The sequence below is a fragment of the Tachysurus vachellii genome, chromosome 5 (assembly GCF_030014155.1).
Source record: "Tachysurus vachellii isolate PV-2020 chromosome 5, HZAU_Pvac_v1, whole genome shotgun sequence".
Lineage (NCBI taxonomy): Eukaryota > Metazoa > Chordata > Actinopteri > Siluriformes > Bagridae > Tachysurus > Tachysurus vachellii.
The window spans coordinates 23378392-23395009 of NC_083464.1; the positions used below are offsets into that span (position 1 = coordinate 23378392).

The 16618-nt window shown below is 39.7% G+C and overlaps 1 protein-coding gene across 1 annotated transcript; it reads left to right on the forward strand.

Moving 5' to 3' along the window:
* The first annotated feature begins 674 nt into the window (after positions 1–674).
* Positions 675–15180, forward strand: slc2a3b (solute carrier family 2 member 3b). The gene is made up of 12 exons (XM_060870606.1): positions 675–825; positions 1405–1482; positions 2901–3002; positions 3314–3474; positions 3774–4014; positions 8141–8303; positions 9039–9226; positions 9859–9963; positions 10688–10792; positions 11179–11265; positions 12501–12704; positions 13078–15180. Exons 2-12 carry the CDS (start codon positions 1456–1458, stop codon positions 13339–13341), a joined length of 1647 nt encoding a protein of 548 aa, XP_060726589.1. The 5' UTR covers positions 675–825; positions 1405–1455; the 3' UTR covers positions 13342–15180.
* Positions 15181–16618: the final 1438 nt, after the last annotated feature.

The following is a 16618-nucleotide window of genomic DNA, read 5'->3' on the forward strand; positions in this document are numbered from 1 at the left end:
CTTATTCAGGAAACACCAACTAGCACTTCTTTCCCTATCTTTTGCATTTAAAAAAAACAAACAAACAAAAAACTTTTACACTTTTCCATTGTAACTTTGAACAAATGTTTTAAACTCATGGTATCTTAAGTATATAACTTAGTGAGCCAGCATTAATGTATTCAATGCTAGAGATTTAAGCACTTATGTACGTCGCTCTGGATAAGGGCGTCTGCCAAATGCTGTAAACGTAAAGTGGTGCTCACTTTGCAAAACGACACACAGGAACATATCCGAGACAGTAGGTAGGAACTGATTATGAAATAAAATGGAAATGAGTAAACTTTTAAACATCACAGGTCAAATCCAGATACTGTTACTTGTAGGATATCCAGGAAGTAGTAATTCACTTTACTCCCTTATACACACTGTTGATTCTACTCAGTTTTTTAATAGAGGACTGTTTGTTTTTCAGTTCGCTGATTGCCTCCTACCAGCTCATGCACATGACTAAAATGCACGCCATGTCCCATTGTTGTGGAAACGAGAGTCAAAGGCTTTATTTCATTCATCAGTTTGAGGTGGGAAGCAGTGTAGGCTGCTCAATTATACAAGTCGCATATCAGTGCCTAGTGCATTTGCACACAATCTTACGTGAAACGTGTTTGACATGACCAGTTTCCTGAACCTTCTAGACACGACCGCAGCGTAGCGCATTAACCTTCATCAGACCTGTTATATTTGAGCAGTCAGGCAGTAAATGGTCAAAACCCTGATATGAATACAACTGTGCATGAAGTCAGTCAGCAGGTTATAACCAGGGACAACTGCGTTTTTGTGATTCAGGTACGTATTTCTCCTTTCATCCATACAGTTAGAAATAAAGATATCTCCACTATCAATGGCACATATTGTGTATGTTTATTGAGTAATTTTATATCACCTAATGTGATAATAGTATACCTTCAGGTTCAGTAGTAATCTCTGGTTCAGAATCTGACCTTGAGAACTACCTTTTAAACTTTACTCTAAAATCTAAGGTACACCACATGCAATATATACCCTAAAGGAGCAAAAGATAAGAGTAGCTCTCATCAGCACGGCGTTTGGAGGCATTTTTTATCAGATCGTACCAGGATGTTGCCAGAACACGATGTCAGTTTGAAACCTGACCAACTTTAATTTCCGTTTAGTCAATGACTTTCCTTTCACATAAATTATCAGGTGCTATATGTATGGCTTTGTTGATTATTTCTACTAGATAGAATGTGTTTTATTTATCCTTCATCTGCATTCAGCTCTGTAAAACCATCAGGCTGATCCAAAATAAGGTTGAGCAAATACTGTCTTCTAGCTCTGACGTATCTCACACAGTTCTCTGTCACGACATGGTATATAATGCCTCCATGTTCATTTCCTTGACAGAACTGACAGAAAAGTGACGTTCACACATCTTACCGTTGGATTTTTGTGAAGATGGAGAACATGGAAGATGGCAACAAAGTAAGTTGCATGATGTTTTGACTATTCTTATCATTTGTATTAGACTGTCATTTGCATGTTTGTGTTTTAACAATAAAAAAAACTTCACGTTCACATTATCTCATCGAAGTATCAAAGAATTTCTAATAATAGTATAATGCATAGTGTATGAGAGTATATATCAGTTTTTACTGTTTCCAAACATATTTCCTGTGTGTGTGTTTATTTCTCTATTACGTGTTTGTGTTGTATCGTATATAGTTTATTTTTGATTATTGTTTATCTGAATGCATTTATAGGTTATATATCTTACCTGTCACAAAGGTTCTTCAAATATTCAATATATTTCACTGCACATCTCTACAGTATAGATCTACGCAATCACAATGTAATTTATCTATAGCCACTTATTTACTACAAAATGTGGTATTAAATCTCTAAGAAACATCACATAGATGTAGCATATATCTTAGAATATGTACACTGTAAATGTATTGTACATGAGAGCTCCATTAAGCTACACAAACTTATTTCTTCTCTTGAACTCCAGTTGTCATGACAACATTTGGATATTGAACTGAAGTTTTCAGAAATGATTACTTGCGATCTTAAGGCAGGATGTAAACCCTACTGTTGAGATCTGCAACGCCGACTAACTTGCTTCATTTAACACATCGGGTTGTTTCAGCAGGACACAGATGTCAGTGAGCAAATGGGAAGAAATTGGGGTTAAAGACATAGAGGGACAAGTGGATCCAAACAATGCTGGCATTAATAAAACGACACTTACAAACATATCTGAACGTGTTACTTTTTTTCGATGTCTCTGCTTTCAAATGCACAACCCTACTATAATATCCTTTTCTGCTATCTGGTTGATGGCACATTGTTGCTGATAATCCGAACACATCCTGTTCTGAGTTTCAGTTGCTCTTCATTACATATCCCACTCATGCACTAGCTTTGTTAACATTAAAACATATGGAGGCAACAGAGTTTTATTTTAATACAAAATTGTTTCAAACATTTAGATGTTTTCTGGAGTGGTTGTAACCGCAAAGTTTCTGCAAAACACTGGGTTCAAAACTCATTCATATTCGAACCAGAGCTTTCATATTCGAACCAGAGTTACTGAATACTTATGCTAAGTACATTTCTGATTACTTAATTTCTTTTGTAACTTTCAGGAAACTGCCAGGATTTTGCAACTCTCTCTGTGTGTGTGTGTGTGTGTGTGTGTGTGTGTGTGTGTGTGTGTGTGTGTGTGTGCGTTTGTGTATGTGTATACAGTATACCGATGTCATGCACTATTTTCCTCACTAATCTAATCTCTAGGCCACTTTGCGTGTTATACAGTGGTCCACTTCATGTTCTTTTATTCTCTCAGCTCCACTCTTCATCTTGTGACTTTTTCTTTGTCTGTATTCCTCCATTTGCAGAGAAAGCATGTGACTGGTCACTTGTTGTTCTGTGTGTTTACGGCAGTCATTGGATCCCTGCAGTTTGGCTACAACACAGGGGTCATCAATGCACCTTATGAGGTATAATAATAATAATAATAATAATAATAATAATAATAATAATAATAATAATAATAATAATAATAATAATGATGATAATAATAATAATAATAATAATAATAATAATAATAATAATAATAATAATATATTAAGTATTAATATATTAAAATGCTATATTACACCCTTTAAGATGCATATTATCTGTAGGTGGATGTTTGTGAGATTTTTTTATGATCTCTCCTTTTCTCTCTCTCTCTCTCTCTCTCTCTCTCTCTCTCTCTCTCTCTCTCTTATTGCCTCTCTCTCTTTCCTGTATTTGCTGAAATGAACAGCAAATCCAGGCGTTTTTTAGGCATGCCTATTTGGAGCGCTATGGCAAACCCATGGATGACACCACTGTTACTAACTTGTGGAGTTTTGCTGTAGCTATATTCAGTGCTGGTGGCATGATTAGTGCTCTGTCTGTAGGAATTCTGGTCAACAAGTTCGGGAGGTGAGCAGCTGAGAAAAAAAGAATTTATTGGGTTGAATTAATCAAGCCAAAGCGAGCTGGCTTTTAGGCTGAGAGAGCCCACAAAAGAGGGCCTACTCTTACACAAACAAAAGAATACTGTAGTTAAAAATGAATTAAATTCGATTTGAGATTTATTTAAGATTAATAGAAATAATCTGTTCCTTTCTCATCTATGCATATATTATTTAGATGATTAAATGAGTTGACAAATAATTTTTGATAATTTATATATTTTATTGGCTTAAACTATGCCATATTTTCCTCTCTTTTTCACACAGACGCAACTGTATGCTCCTTTCCAATATCTTGGCTCTGATTGGCGGTGCGCTGATGGGCTTGTCCAAAATCTCCCGATCATATGAAATGGTGATACTCGGCCGTTTGGTCATTGGCATCTTTTGCGGTCTCTATACCGGTCTGACACCTATGTATGTGGGTGAACTGTCACCAACAGCACTGAGAGGAGCCTTCGGTACCCTTCACCAGTTAGGGATTGTCATTGGCATACTCATAGCTCAGGTAAAATGTGATTCCAAGCAAAGCAGCATTATAAACATTTTTATACCCACAAGCACTGTGACCTTGTGACATTGAATTTGTATTAAATACACTGTAATTAAACTGAACAGCCATAACATTAAAACCACTGACAGGTAAAGTAAAGAACATTGATTATCTTATTACAATGGCACCTGTTAAGGCAGCAAGTGAAAATGCAGTTCTAAAAGTAATGTGTTGGAAGCACGAGAAATGGGCAAGTGTAAAGGTCTAAGTGACTTTGACATGGGCCACATTGGGATGGCTAGACGACTGGGTCAGAGCATCCCCAATAGGGTGATACAAAAGCTGCACACTGTAAATATGATTCAGAAATGGTTTGAGGAACATGACAAAGAGTTCAAGGTGTTAATGTGGTTTCCAGATTCCCCAGATCTCAAGATCCCCAGATCCCAGATCTGTGGGATGTGCTGAAGTCTAATCCATCCAGCTTTTTAGCACTTTATAACTGCTAATGTCTTGGTGCCAGATACAACACACCTTCAGAAGTTATGTGGAGTCCATGACTTGACAGGTCATAGCTGTTTTCTTGGCACAAGGGAATCCTAAATAATATTAGGGAAAAAAGTAGGTGGTTTTAATGATGTGGTTTTTTGGGTGTATACTGTACCTTATATTTTTATACTGTAATTCTACATATCCAATATCCTATATCTACTGTATATATATATATATATATATATATATATATATATATATATATATATATATATTTATATATATCCATCCATCCATCCATTTTCTACCGCTTATCCGGGGCCGGGTCGCAGGGGCAGCAGTCTAAGCAGGGACGCCCAGACTTCCCTCTCCCCAGACACTTCCTCCAGCTCTTCCGGGGGAATACCAAGGCTTTCCCAGGCCAACCGAGAGACATAATCCCTCCAGCGTGTCCTAGGTCTTCCCCGGGGCCTCCTCCCGGTTGGACATGCCCAGAACACCTCCCCAGGGAGGCGTCCAGGAGGCATCCGGAACAGATGCCCGAGCCACCTTAGCTGACTCCTATCGATGTGGAGGAGCAGCGGCTCTACTCTGAGCTCCTCCCGAGTGACCGAGCTCCGCACCCTATCTCTAAGGGAGCGCCCAGCCACCCTGTGGAGGAAACTCATTTCGGCCACCTGTATCCGGGATCTTGTCCTTTCAGTCATGACCCAAAGCTCATGACCATAGGTGAGGGTAGGAACGTAGATCGACTGGTAAATAGAGAGCTTCGCCTTGCGGCTCAGCTCTTTCTTCACCACAACAGACCGGTATATCGACCGCATCACTGCAGAAGATATACCGATCCGCCTGTCGATCTCCCGCTCCATCCTTCCCTCACTCGTGAACAAGACCCCAAGATACTTAAACTCCTCCACTTGAGGCAGGAGCTCTCCACCAACCTGAAGAGGGCAAGCCACCCTTTTCCGGTTGAGAACCATGGCCTCGGACTTGGAGGTGCTGATTTTCATCCCCGCCGCTTCACACTCGGCTGCAAACCGTCCCAGTGCACGCTGAAGGTCCTGATTTGAGGAAGCCAACAGGACAACATCATCTGCAAAAAGCAGAGACGAATATAGATATATGAATATAGGTATATAGATAATGAACAGGACTGGTGACAAACCAAACTCCTGCTCTGGGCATATAGGGACCGGACAGCCCTTAGCAGAGGGCCCCGGACCCCATACTCCCAGAGCACCCCCCACAGGTCACCATGAGGGACACAGTCGAATGCCTTCTCCAGATCCACAAAGCACATGTGGACTGGTTGGGCAAACTCCCATGAACCCTCCAGCAACCTGGCGAGGGTATAGAGATGGTCCAGTGTTCCACGACCGGGATGAAACCCGCATTGTTCCTCCTGAATCCGAGGTTCGACTGTCGCCCAAATTCTCCTCTCCAGTATCCTGGCATAGACTTTTCCGGGGAGGCTGAGAAGTGTGATCCCCCTGTAGTTGGAACACACCCTCTGGTCCCCCTTCTTAAACAGAGGGACCACCACCACAGTCTGCCAGTCCAGAGGCACTGTCCCCAGCCTCCACGCGATGTTGCAGAAGCGTGTCAACCAAGACAGCCCCACAACATCCAGAGACTTGAGGTACTCAGGGCGGATCTCATCCACCCCCGGTGCCTTGCCACTGAGGAGCTTCTCAACTACCTCAGTGACCTCAGCTTGGGAGATCGACGAGTTCACAACTGAGCCCTCGGTCTCTGCTTCCTCAATGGAAGACAAGTCAGTGGGGTTGAGGAGAACCTCGAAATACTCCTTCCACCGTCTGAGGATGAACCCAGTCGAAGTCAGCAGATTCCCACTCCCACTGTAAACAGTGTGCGCAGGGCACTGCTTCCCCCTCCTGAGGCGCCGGACGGTTTGCCAGAATTTCTTCGAGGCCAACTGATAGTCCTTCTGCATGGCCTCACCGAACTCCTCCCAGACCTGAGTTTTTGCCTCCGCAACCACCCGGGCTGAAGCTCGCTTGGCCCTCCGGTACCTATCAGCTGCCTCCGGAGTCCCCCGAGCCAACCAGGCTCGATAGGACTCCTTCTTCAGCTTGACGGCATTCCCTTACTTCCGGGGTCCACCACCGGGTTCGGGGATTGCCACCACGACAGGCACTGGAGACCTTACGGCCACAGCTCCGAGTGGCCACGTCGACAATGGAGGTGGAGAACATGGTCCACTCGGACTCAATGTCTCCAACCTCCCTCGGGATCTGGTTGAAGCTCTGCCGGAGGTGGGAGTTGAAGATCTCTCTGACTGGAGACTCTGTCAAACATTCCCAGCAGACCCTCACAGTACGTTTGGGTCTGCCAAGTCTGTCCAACTTCTTCCCCCGCCAGGTGGTGATCAGTTTACAGCTCCGCCCCTCTCTTTACCCGAGTGTCCAAGACATACAGCCGGAGGTCAGATGAAACAACCACAAAGTCGATCATCGACCTCCGACCTAGGGTGTCCTGGTGCCATGTGTACTGATGGACACCCTTATGCTTGAACATGGTGTTCGTTATGGACAAACTGTGACTAGCACAGAAGTCCAATAACAGAACACCACTCGGGTTCAGGTCGGGGGGGCCGTTCCTCCCAATCACGCCCCTCCAGGTGTCACTGTCGCTGCCCACGTGAGCGTTGAAGTCCCCCAGTAGAACGATGGAGTCCCCGGTCGGAGCACTTTCCAGCACCCCTTCCAGAGACGCCAAGAAGGTCGGGTACTCTACACTGCCATTTGGCCCGTAAGCACAAATAACAGTGAGAGACCTATCCCCAACCCGAAGGCGCAGGGAAACGACCCTCTCGTTCACCGGGGTGAACTCCAACACATGGTTGCTGAGCTGGGGGGCTATGAGCAAGCCCACACCAGCCCGCCGACACTCACCGCAGGCAACTCCAGAGTAGTAGAGAGTCCAGCCTCTCTCAAGGAGTTGGGTTCCAGAGCCCAAGCTCTGTGTGGAGGCAAGCCCAACTATCTCTAGTCGGTATCTCTCAACCTCCCGCACCAGCTCAGGCTCCTTTCCCCCCAGCGAGGTGACATTCCATGTCCCTAGAGCCAGATTCTGTGTTTGGGGATTGGGTCGCCGAGGCCCCCGCCTTCGACTGCCACCCAATCCACATTGCACCAGCCCCTTACGGTTCCTCCTGCAAGTGGTGGGCCCACAGAAGATCGGCCCCACGTCACTCCTTCGGGCTGAGCCCGGCCGGGCCCCGTGGGGTAAGACCCGGCCACCAGGCGCTCGCATGCGTGCCCCAACCCCGGGTCTGGCTCCAGAGTGGGGCCCCGGTTGCGCCATACCGGGCGACGTCACGGACCTTGCTATTGAATTACTCATGAGGGGTATTTGAACCGCTCTTTGTCTGGCCTGTCACCCAGGACCTGTTTGCCTTGGGAGACCCTACCAGGGGCAGAAAGCCCCAGACAACATAGCTCCTAGGATCATTCAGGCACGCAAACCCCTCCACCACAATAAGGTGGCGGTTCGAGGAGGGGTATATATTATATATATATATATTATATAATAGGGGTATAATAGGGGTATATATATATTATATATATATTATATATATTTGGATTCTTTAACTTTTAGAGTACTAATTCTACAGTTATTGTGTCAGATCCTAGGTTTGGATAGCTTGCTAGCTACTCAAAAACTTTGGCCACTGTTGCTGGGACTGACGGTGTTGCCCGCAGTACTGCAGAGCATCATGCTGCCGTTTTGCTCAGAGAGTCCCAGATACCTGCTCATCAACCTGCAGCAGGAGGACAAGGCTCGCAAAGGTAAGTGTAGTCTCCATTCACCATTAGAGAGCAACAAACAGCTTCAGCCTTATACTGCTATCTCATAATCTGCAAGAAAATTATAATTCTTTAGTTTTTACTGGTTAGTGCTGTGATGGTTCCAGAGCCTTTCCTGGGAACGCTTGGGTGTGAGGTGGGAATATAGTACACCTTGGATAGGATGCCAGTGCATCTTAAATACACACCCACCCATTTGCAACTAATGGCAATTTAGTGTAGTCAATTTACTTACGGACATGATTTTGAGGGCCATGAGGTGGGAGAAAACCAGAGAATAGAGAGGAAGCTTATATGGACATGGAGCGAACATGTAAAATACAGCACAGGGAGTAGCCCGAGTTTAAGGTTAAAGCTGATACTGTGAGGTGGCAAAACCTCCTGTCGAACAGCTGTCAATTAATGAATGTAAAGTAGGGTTATTTTTATATTCCAGAGATAATAGAGATGTCTTACTGGCATAGAGAGTATGCTGTATTATTAGTGAAATAAAATAATTTCTTTCTCTCTATCTGTTAACTGCATTTCCTCTTATAAACACATATGATGTCAAGAGGATCCCAGACCATAGCAATGGTTTTGTCTGTCTATTTCTGTAAATATGATAAAGAAAAAAAACTCCTACAATGAGCAATTTTATTGCGAGAAATAATTCAAAGAATATGGTTTGGGTGTCAGTGTCTCAGTCTTTACTCCATATATTTGAATATATCTAAGTTTTGGTGCGTCTTCGTGGGAATGCTGATGTTGAGGATGATGTTCGGGAGATGAAGGAGGAAGCCAATAAGCTAGCCACGGAAAACAAAGTGTCTATCCCGGAGCTGTTCAGCAACCCCATTTATCGGCAGCCTATCATCATCGCCATCGTCATGAACCTCTCACAGCAGTTCTCTGGAATCAATGCCGTAAGTGTCAAGTGATTGTCTCACCTAGGCATCAACAGCACAGATCATCAGTTTAGTGATTCATATTGGCCTGAAATTGGTTCTTCTATCCTGTTAACTCTTTCAATCAGACAAAATTGAATTTGTGCCTGTTTTGTTGTGTCCAAATTTCTTTGTCATTTCACACTTCACAGTGTTTTTTAATGGCTCATATGAAAGGAGTTACTTTTTTCACACAAATGTTTATATCTACAAAGTAAATGCTGATATTAAACCCATTTATGCTCTTTGATAAGCTCTTTGACATGATTTAAAGGTGTTATTTCTAACCACTAAAATTCTGTGTAAGGTTATTTCAACAAAGATAAAAACACCTTACAAACACCTTGGAAAGATAACAGTGTGCTGACTCATTTTATTGAAATTTTATTGGCAGAAGGGAACTTCAGTGTACTAGTAAAAAGTGTTATAATATTGGTGAAGTAAGGGATAGGGATATACTCTTTAAATATAAATAACAGGGTCTTGCTTTAAAGATATTCTCCATGATACGAAAGAATTTCCATTCTTTCTTATTCTTATTTGCTTTCCCACCACCATTTACTGTATCCATTAGCTTATCTCTAATCTGTATGTTTTCTGTATGTTTCCAGGTATTTTATTACTCTACCGAAATCTTCAAGAAGGCAGGTTTCAGTAAGCCGGTATACCCCACTATAGGAACAGGAATAATCAACACGATCTTCACAGTGGTCTCGGTGAGTGCATGGAACTTCTGAGAGATTATGTGATGGTGCAGTCGTTTGAAATATGCAGTGTTTGTTGTCTCTCAAGACAGAATTCCTAAATTCTGCTCCTCCTACCTGTTTTTTTTTAATAATCCAGAATATGAGAACGATAAAGCCAGTGTTTCTGTCTGATTCTGTTTTCCTGACATCTCTTTCCATGCTGCAGTTTCTGTTCTCAGTTTATTTGAGCTGTCTGATGTCATGACAATTGGCTTGACTGACAGTCTCAGTAAACTCATTGTGTGCTCTAGCGGTGTGCAGTGTTCGATAATTTTCCTTATATTGTGTCAACATTATAAAATTTGGACATATTTATTGCCTGAGGGACACGGGGGCTTAGTAGTTAGAACATTTGACTTTGGGGTTGGGGGTTTGATTTCCACCTTCTGGTTCTTTTTGTGCTTTGCTGTTTTCCTTTTTATTCTCCAGTTTCCTTCCCAATCCAAAGAAATGTGTTGTAGGCTGACTGGCGTGTGATTGTGTAACACAATGGGATGGCACCTGGTCCATCGCATCCCCCACCTTGTTTTCTGAGTTCCAGAGACAGAATCCAGGTTCTTTGGAACCATGTTTAGGAAAAATAATGCAAAAAATGGGAGGATGGATGAATTGTCTGCTTGTAGAATATCCTAATTGTCACAAATTATGAAATCACACAAAAATCTCATAAACTACAATTCTAACTCTGCTCCAGCTGTTTCTGGTGGAGCGAGCAGGAAGAAGGACACTGCAGATGATTGGATTGGGTGGAATGGCCGTTTTCGCTCTTATCATCACCATCTCTCTTCAGCTACTGGTGGTGAGTGACATTTACTTTGAATTGTACATTAAGTCAAGCATATTTCTCATTTTAATGAACTACTACAGAAAGTAGTTTTCCTTTTCTGGCACAAATTATTTAGACATAAATACAGATTCTTTCATATTTTCTCTCTTTTGCACAATATATACATTTGAATTCTGCCTAAACACGGCTAATATTAAAAAGTAAACATATTGTCCATGATTTATAATATGCCTGAAATAATAACTTACTCAACTTACTTAATAAACTTAAAACAAATTTACCGATTATTTACAAAAAGTAATAATTAAAAAAAATACACGTATATTGTATGTATACAGTTATAGTGTTAGCTAATACCACCTTTTTGTCATCATTGTATCTTTTCATGACGAAATAAGGACCCATGTGGACAGCAAGCAAAGAACCTTACTGGATCTCTGGTCTTGAATGACTGCAATAGAACTATGGAGGCAACAGCAGTTGAGGTTAGTGTTCATGTGCAATAAACACCACTGACATACTGACATACTGAGGTTAGTGTTCATGTGCAATAAACACAACTGCAATGTAACCTACTTCCAGTGCTGCCCTAATGTTTTCCCTAATAGTTTTACACTTAATTACACCAGAGGCTTTGCTAGGGTTGAAGGGATGAGGGTCTTAGACTTTGACACTATGACTCACATAAAAATGGCAACTCTAAATAACAAAGTGTATTAATATATTTATGATGTAAAACTACATTTTATTAAAAGTTATTTAATTTCAAACTACAAACCTACAAACTGACATTCAAAGTGTTCAAATTAGAGGAACCTTTGCATTATTATTCACTCACCAACTTTTCCAATGAATGAATGACGACTGTCATGGCCGAATATTAAAAACAAGTGGAATAAACGTGTAAAATAAATGCTAACGGACAGGCAGGTTACTTGTACTGGAGACCGGGGGCTTTTTACAGTACATAAGGGGATCAAGCCCTGATAGTAAGCATGTTTGAGCTGTATGTCCAACATTCAGTCAGTAGATTCACAAAAAATATGCATAACCTTCATAAAACAGAGTGTTACAGGCATTTGAGAGTTATTTAGCTTTTATTCCTCATTATTATTTATGTTTTGGCTCAGCCATAATAGTTAATGATAGTTGAATAATAGCCATAATATAGTTATGTGTAAAATAATAAAAATAACAGAAATGTGGTTTAAATATCCATTTGATTTTATGCTATTCAGTTTTAAGACTATTTTTCCTATTACGTTAGGTTGTATGCCACCAAAATGAAGGAGTTCCTGTGATATGCTAAAAAGAAACTTCAGTAAAACATCATTTTACTCAGTCCTCATCCACTTAAAATAACCACAAAGACCTGTGTACAAGATTATGTGTAAAAAAAAAATTCTCATTGGGTCTACAGAAGTAAGAATCCAGTTGCCTTCCAGTATACTAATGAAAATATCAACAATGTCATGACATGATTTAATCTGGCATTAAACTGTTGGTTAATCTTCACCCACCTCATCAATATTACCGTTCAGCTAATAACTACAGCAGTGATGTATCATAGGAAGGGTTTACTCCTAAATGCTGCACTGAAATCATTATTGTACATCAGAGGTGTCCAATCTTATCCGGAAAGGGCCAGTGTGGGTGTGTGTTCTAAAAGCATTTAGCATGACCTTCGATGACTAAAAATACCGTTCCGTTCCTTTTTCAGAGTAAAATTCCAGTGGTAAGCTACGTGGCCATCGTAGCTGTTTTGGGGTTTGTAGCAACTTTTGAGATTGGCCCAGGGCCAATCCCATGGTTCATAGCAACAGAGCTGTTTGCTCAAGGTGCGAGGCCGGCTGCAGTGGCTGTAGGTGGAGGTTCCAACTGGATGGCCAACTTCCTAGTGGGTCTGTGCTTCCCGCTACTGCTGGTAAGAATACTTAGATTTGGTTGGTGATAAACCTCCCTTACTAAACATGAGACAATTATTTTCCGTCATGCATTTCTCTTTATCATCATGCATATCTCATTATTTAAAATGTATATATTCGAATCATGAGAGAGGAACAAGGCAAAATAAGTTTTATACAAATGCAATTCTAGAAGTTAATTTAAATAGTGAAAAAAATAAAAAACACAAAGCTTACATAAGACAAAAGAACTAAAATGCCCTCTCAAAAGCTTAAAAAAATGTTCAGATCACAAAAGAAAAAGAGTTCAGATCACAAACCCAAGAAAAGAGATGATGTAGAACACTAAGGAAGCAAAGAATCCATGCAGCTAACTTTCTTTCCTCTCTCCAGAGTGTGTGTGGACCATACGTCTTCATCATTTTCTTCATTCTTCTTGTGTTCTTCTTCCTGTTTACCTACTTCTGGGTTCCTGAGACTAAAGGTCGGACCTTCGAGGATATTGCTAGCGGATTTGCTAGAAAGGCCGCATCCGGCCCTACCCAGTCCTCTCGGACAGAGGGCTTGGCCGGTATGTCAGTCTCCTCCCCTACAGAGAAAGTTGCAATGGTGGAGTTTAGTGAACATAAGGATTCCAAGACAGGAGCGAACCCATAGAGCTCAGGAAAAAGATTTTATTCCAACTCCTCACATGATAACAAGCTCCAGAGAGGAGAAACAGGGAATCTAAAGACTGGTGTAAGTGAGACGGCACATAATATTACCCACATGGGGCAGATTTATTATAAGGAAGCACTAAATTGAGCTGTTTTTGCTACCCTGATGGTGAACATTTAGAGGGCGATGTACTAGAAACACGCATGCAAACAAATACAGACACACGCTGCTTATTTGACAAATGCCTGCAGCAACATAAACACCTTTATTGCAAGCGTATTAACTGTCTGAAAAAAGTGAATGACTTGCACTACTATTAATTTGGGACTCAATTTGGCAGGTGATAGGATTCTGGGATCCAAATCAATTTAGAATCAATAAAAATCATTAATGAATTGACAATACACAAAAGGTTTTCAGGTGCTTTAAATAACACATGCGAAGATAAAGTAAATATTTTCTCTTAGCCTTTACACATCAGAATCATCACTTCATCATTATAGTGAGCTTCATGAGTCTTTACACAGAAAGCTTGAGTCTTACATTTACATTTATGGCATTTAGCAGACTCCCTTATCCAGAGTGACTTCCATTTTTAATTTCAATTGAAACAACTGAGCAATTGAGGGTTAAGGGATAAGGGCCTTGTTCAGGGGCCCAGCAGTGGCAACTTGGTGGACCTGGGGTTTAAACCCATGACCTTCCGATCAGTAGTCCAACTAAGCTACCACATCCAACTTACATCCCATCTTACATTCTGTTTCGGTCAAAAAAGAAAAAAAAAAAAGAAAACATTTCCCCCCCCAATTCACAAATCCTGAAACGGAAATAAGATTAAATGTCTGACCTAAAATTATAGTCCATAAAGAGCCTTCTTCCTGCATTTGTACAACCATCTCTTCTTTATTTCTTCTTTCTCCTTTACATCCAAATACATCCAGCATTACAAAACAAGGGCATATTGAATCATGTATTTAACAGTACGAGTACAACACTATTACAGTAGATATTTGTGCTCTAAATCATGTTTTTAAGAAGTAACAAATCTACCCACTGGGTTAAATGTTGCCAGTCTTTAAAAAGTCCTTAAACTACTACATTAAAGAGCCACTGCTGTCCGTCTCACTACCAGGTTATAAGAGAACAAAAAATAAATATGAATATTAGAATAACATTTATAATATAATATATAACATTTCATTTATAGAGGTACACTAAGTTATACTCCATACTCCAACTACCTGCATTTGACACATGGAGCTCACTGGACAGCGTTTATCTGCTTAGATTGGTTACATTTAGTTATTCCTTCATAAGGTTTTTATTTCTGTTTTTGTTTATTACTTACTGAAAGACACAGCGATTAAGGATTTCAAATGAATTTATGTTTTAAACATTACAGATTACAGACTTTTTGTGCACCTGAGTTAATGAGTTAATGACCTCTGCAGGAAATGTAATTATTGTGTTATTATTATTATTATTATTATTATTATTATTATTATTATTATTATTATTATTATTATTAATAATAATAATAATAATAAAAATAATAATAATAATAATAATAATAATTATAATATCTTTGAATCATTGTTTATTTGCTATTTATTTGATGGGGCTTACAGATTGCTTAACACGAAGATTGCAAACTATGCTGAAAATAAAATAAATCAATTAATAAAAAAGTACATTTCTGAAAACATACTGTTAACAAACTACTGCTCGTTTTATTCAATTTACTTCTGTATATTCCTGTTTTGTTTTTGTTTTTTTTTCTCATTACTTGCATGTTCTTTTTAATGATTTCTTTAATGAATAATAAATAAAACAATTGAATATTTCACAGTCTGTGTTTTTGTAATGAATAAAGTGCCGTTGCTGTGTGGAGAGGTTTGGATAGCTGAAGGAAAGTATATACAGAAGCATTCAGTACTCCACAAAAAAAAACATTCTGTAGATGTGTATATATAGACGAATAATGATGTGAAACATTTTTACACATAAATATGGATTATAATGAGCAGTTAAAGTGTTATAAGTTTTTGTATACCTGCTACAGTTCTTCTGGCCTATTTGACTGCGGCACTTGCTACTGTACAAGTCAACCTGCTGGTCCTTTAATTAAAATCTTACTTTCTTTAGTGACATTCACACATTTCTCTGTAACAGGATCGTAGGTTTTGCGGGGACGACAGGTCATAGCACCACTAGGGGACAAAATAGAGCAATGAGCCCAAAACCATAAACTTTAACTTTTAAACTAAACTTTAACTTTCAACTCAACTTTACTTAACTCACAAAGCTTTGTGTATTACAGTATATAGTTGATATTTAGCCCATTTCACAAACTATGGGAGTAAAAATTAGTGGAAAATTATGCGTCACTATATATTTTTTATTCAGCTAGAAAACAATTTTTTATTTGTAATATATTTTATTATATGTTAATACAGTTGTGTATTCAGACTCACCGTTATTTGTCAGATAAATGCTGAAATTAATATCCCTTGTCCAAATATCCTATTAATATTTTAGTTTCTCTTGTAGGATTTTAATGGATTTATTTTTAGAGGCTTATTGGAACTTTTAATGGAAAAAATGTCTTGCCTGAGATAATAAAAAAAGAGATTATTTGATATTTTATGTTAAAGATAACACATCACATTTGGGTATGTATGTATATATTCAGTTCAATTCAATTTCAGTTTTATACATACATATATATATATACAGCATAGTTCTTAGAAATAAGAACTAGTTCTTTTCTGAACAGTGTCTCTGCTGAGGTTGATCAAAGTACAAAATTCTGTAAAAGAAAGTTTAAAAAAAAATGTGTTTAGTAAAAATATAACAGTGGAAATCGCACCTTCAGGATTCCTAATAAAATGACAAAGAATTCCTGAACAGAAACCTGCATGGATCCCTTTAAAATACTGGAGTGGTCCTAAATGATATTTATATATTTCTTTCTTATAAGACAATATAAAGGAACCATTCCACAATATGATATACATTTTGATCAGAATCGTGTGCACGTTAATTACTGGAATCCCTTAAGTTTTTTTTGACAAGAATGAGATCATTTAATAGGAGTTGTTTATCTGCTTTTGGTTATTAAAGGATTTTTTTGTATGGCTCACTTGACATTGGACTCAGTGTAATGTGGCCTGTTGTAATGGGCTGTAAATGTTTTATTGTGGTGTGTGCAACTGCTGCTGAAGTGTTGTGCAGCAGAGGGCGCTGCCTTTATACAAAGATCCAGATACTGAACCAA

Excerpts from the sequence above, each read along its gene's own strand:
- slc2a3b (XM_060870606.1), top strand. The coding sequence starts at position 1,456 with ATGGAGAACATGGAAGATGGCAACAAA. Across the intron at positions 3,475-3,773 it reads CTGGTCAACAAGTTCGGGAG|ACGCAACTGTATGCTCCTTT; the intron begins GTGAGCAGCTGA and ends TTTTTCACACAG. Across the intron at positions 10,793-11,178 it reads TCTCTCTTCAGCTACTGGTG|GACCCATGTGGACAGCAAGC; the intron begins GTGAGTGACATT and ends TGACGAAATAAG.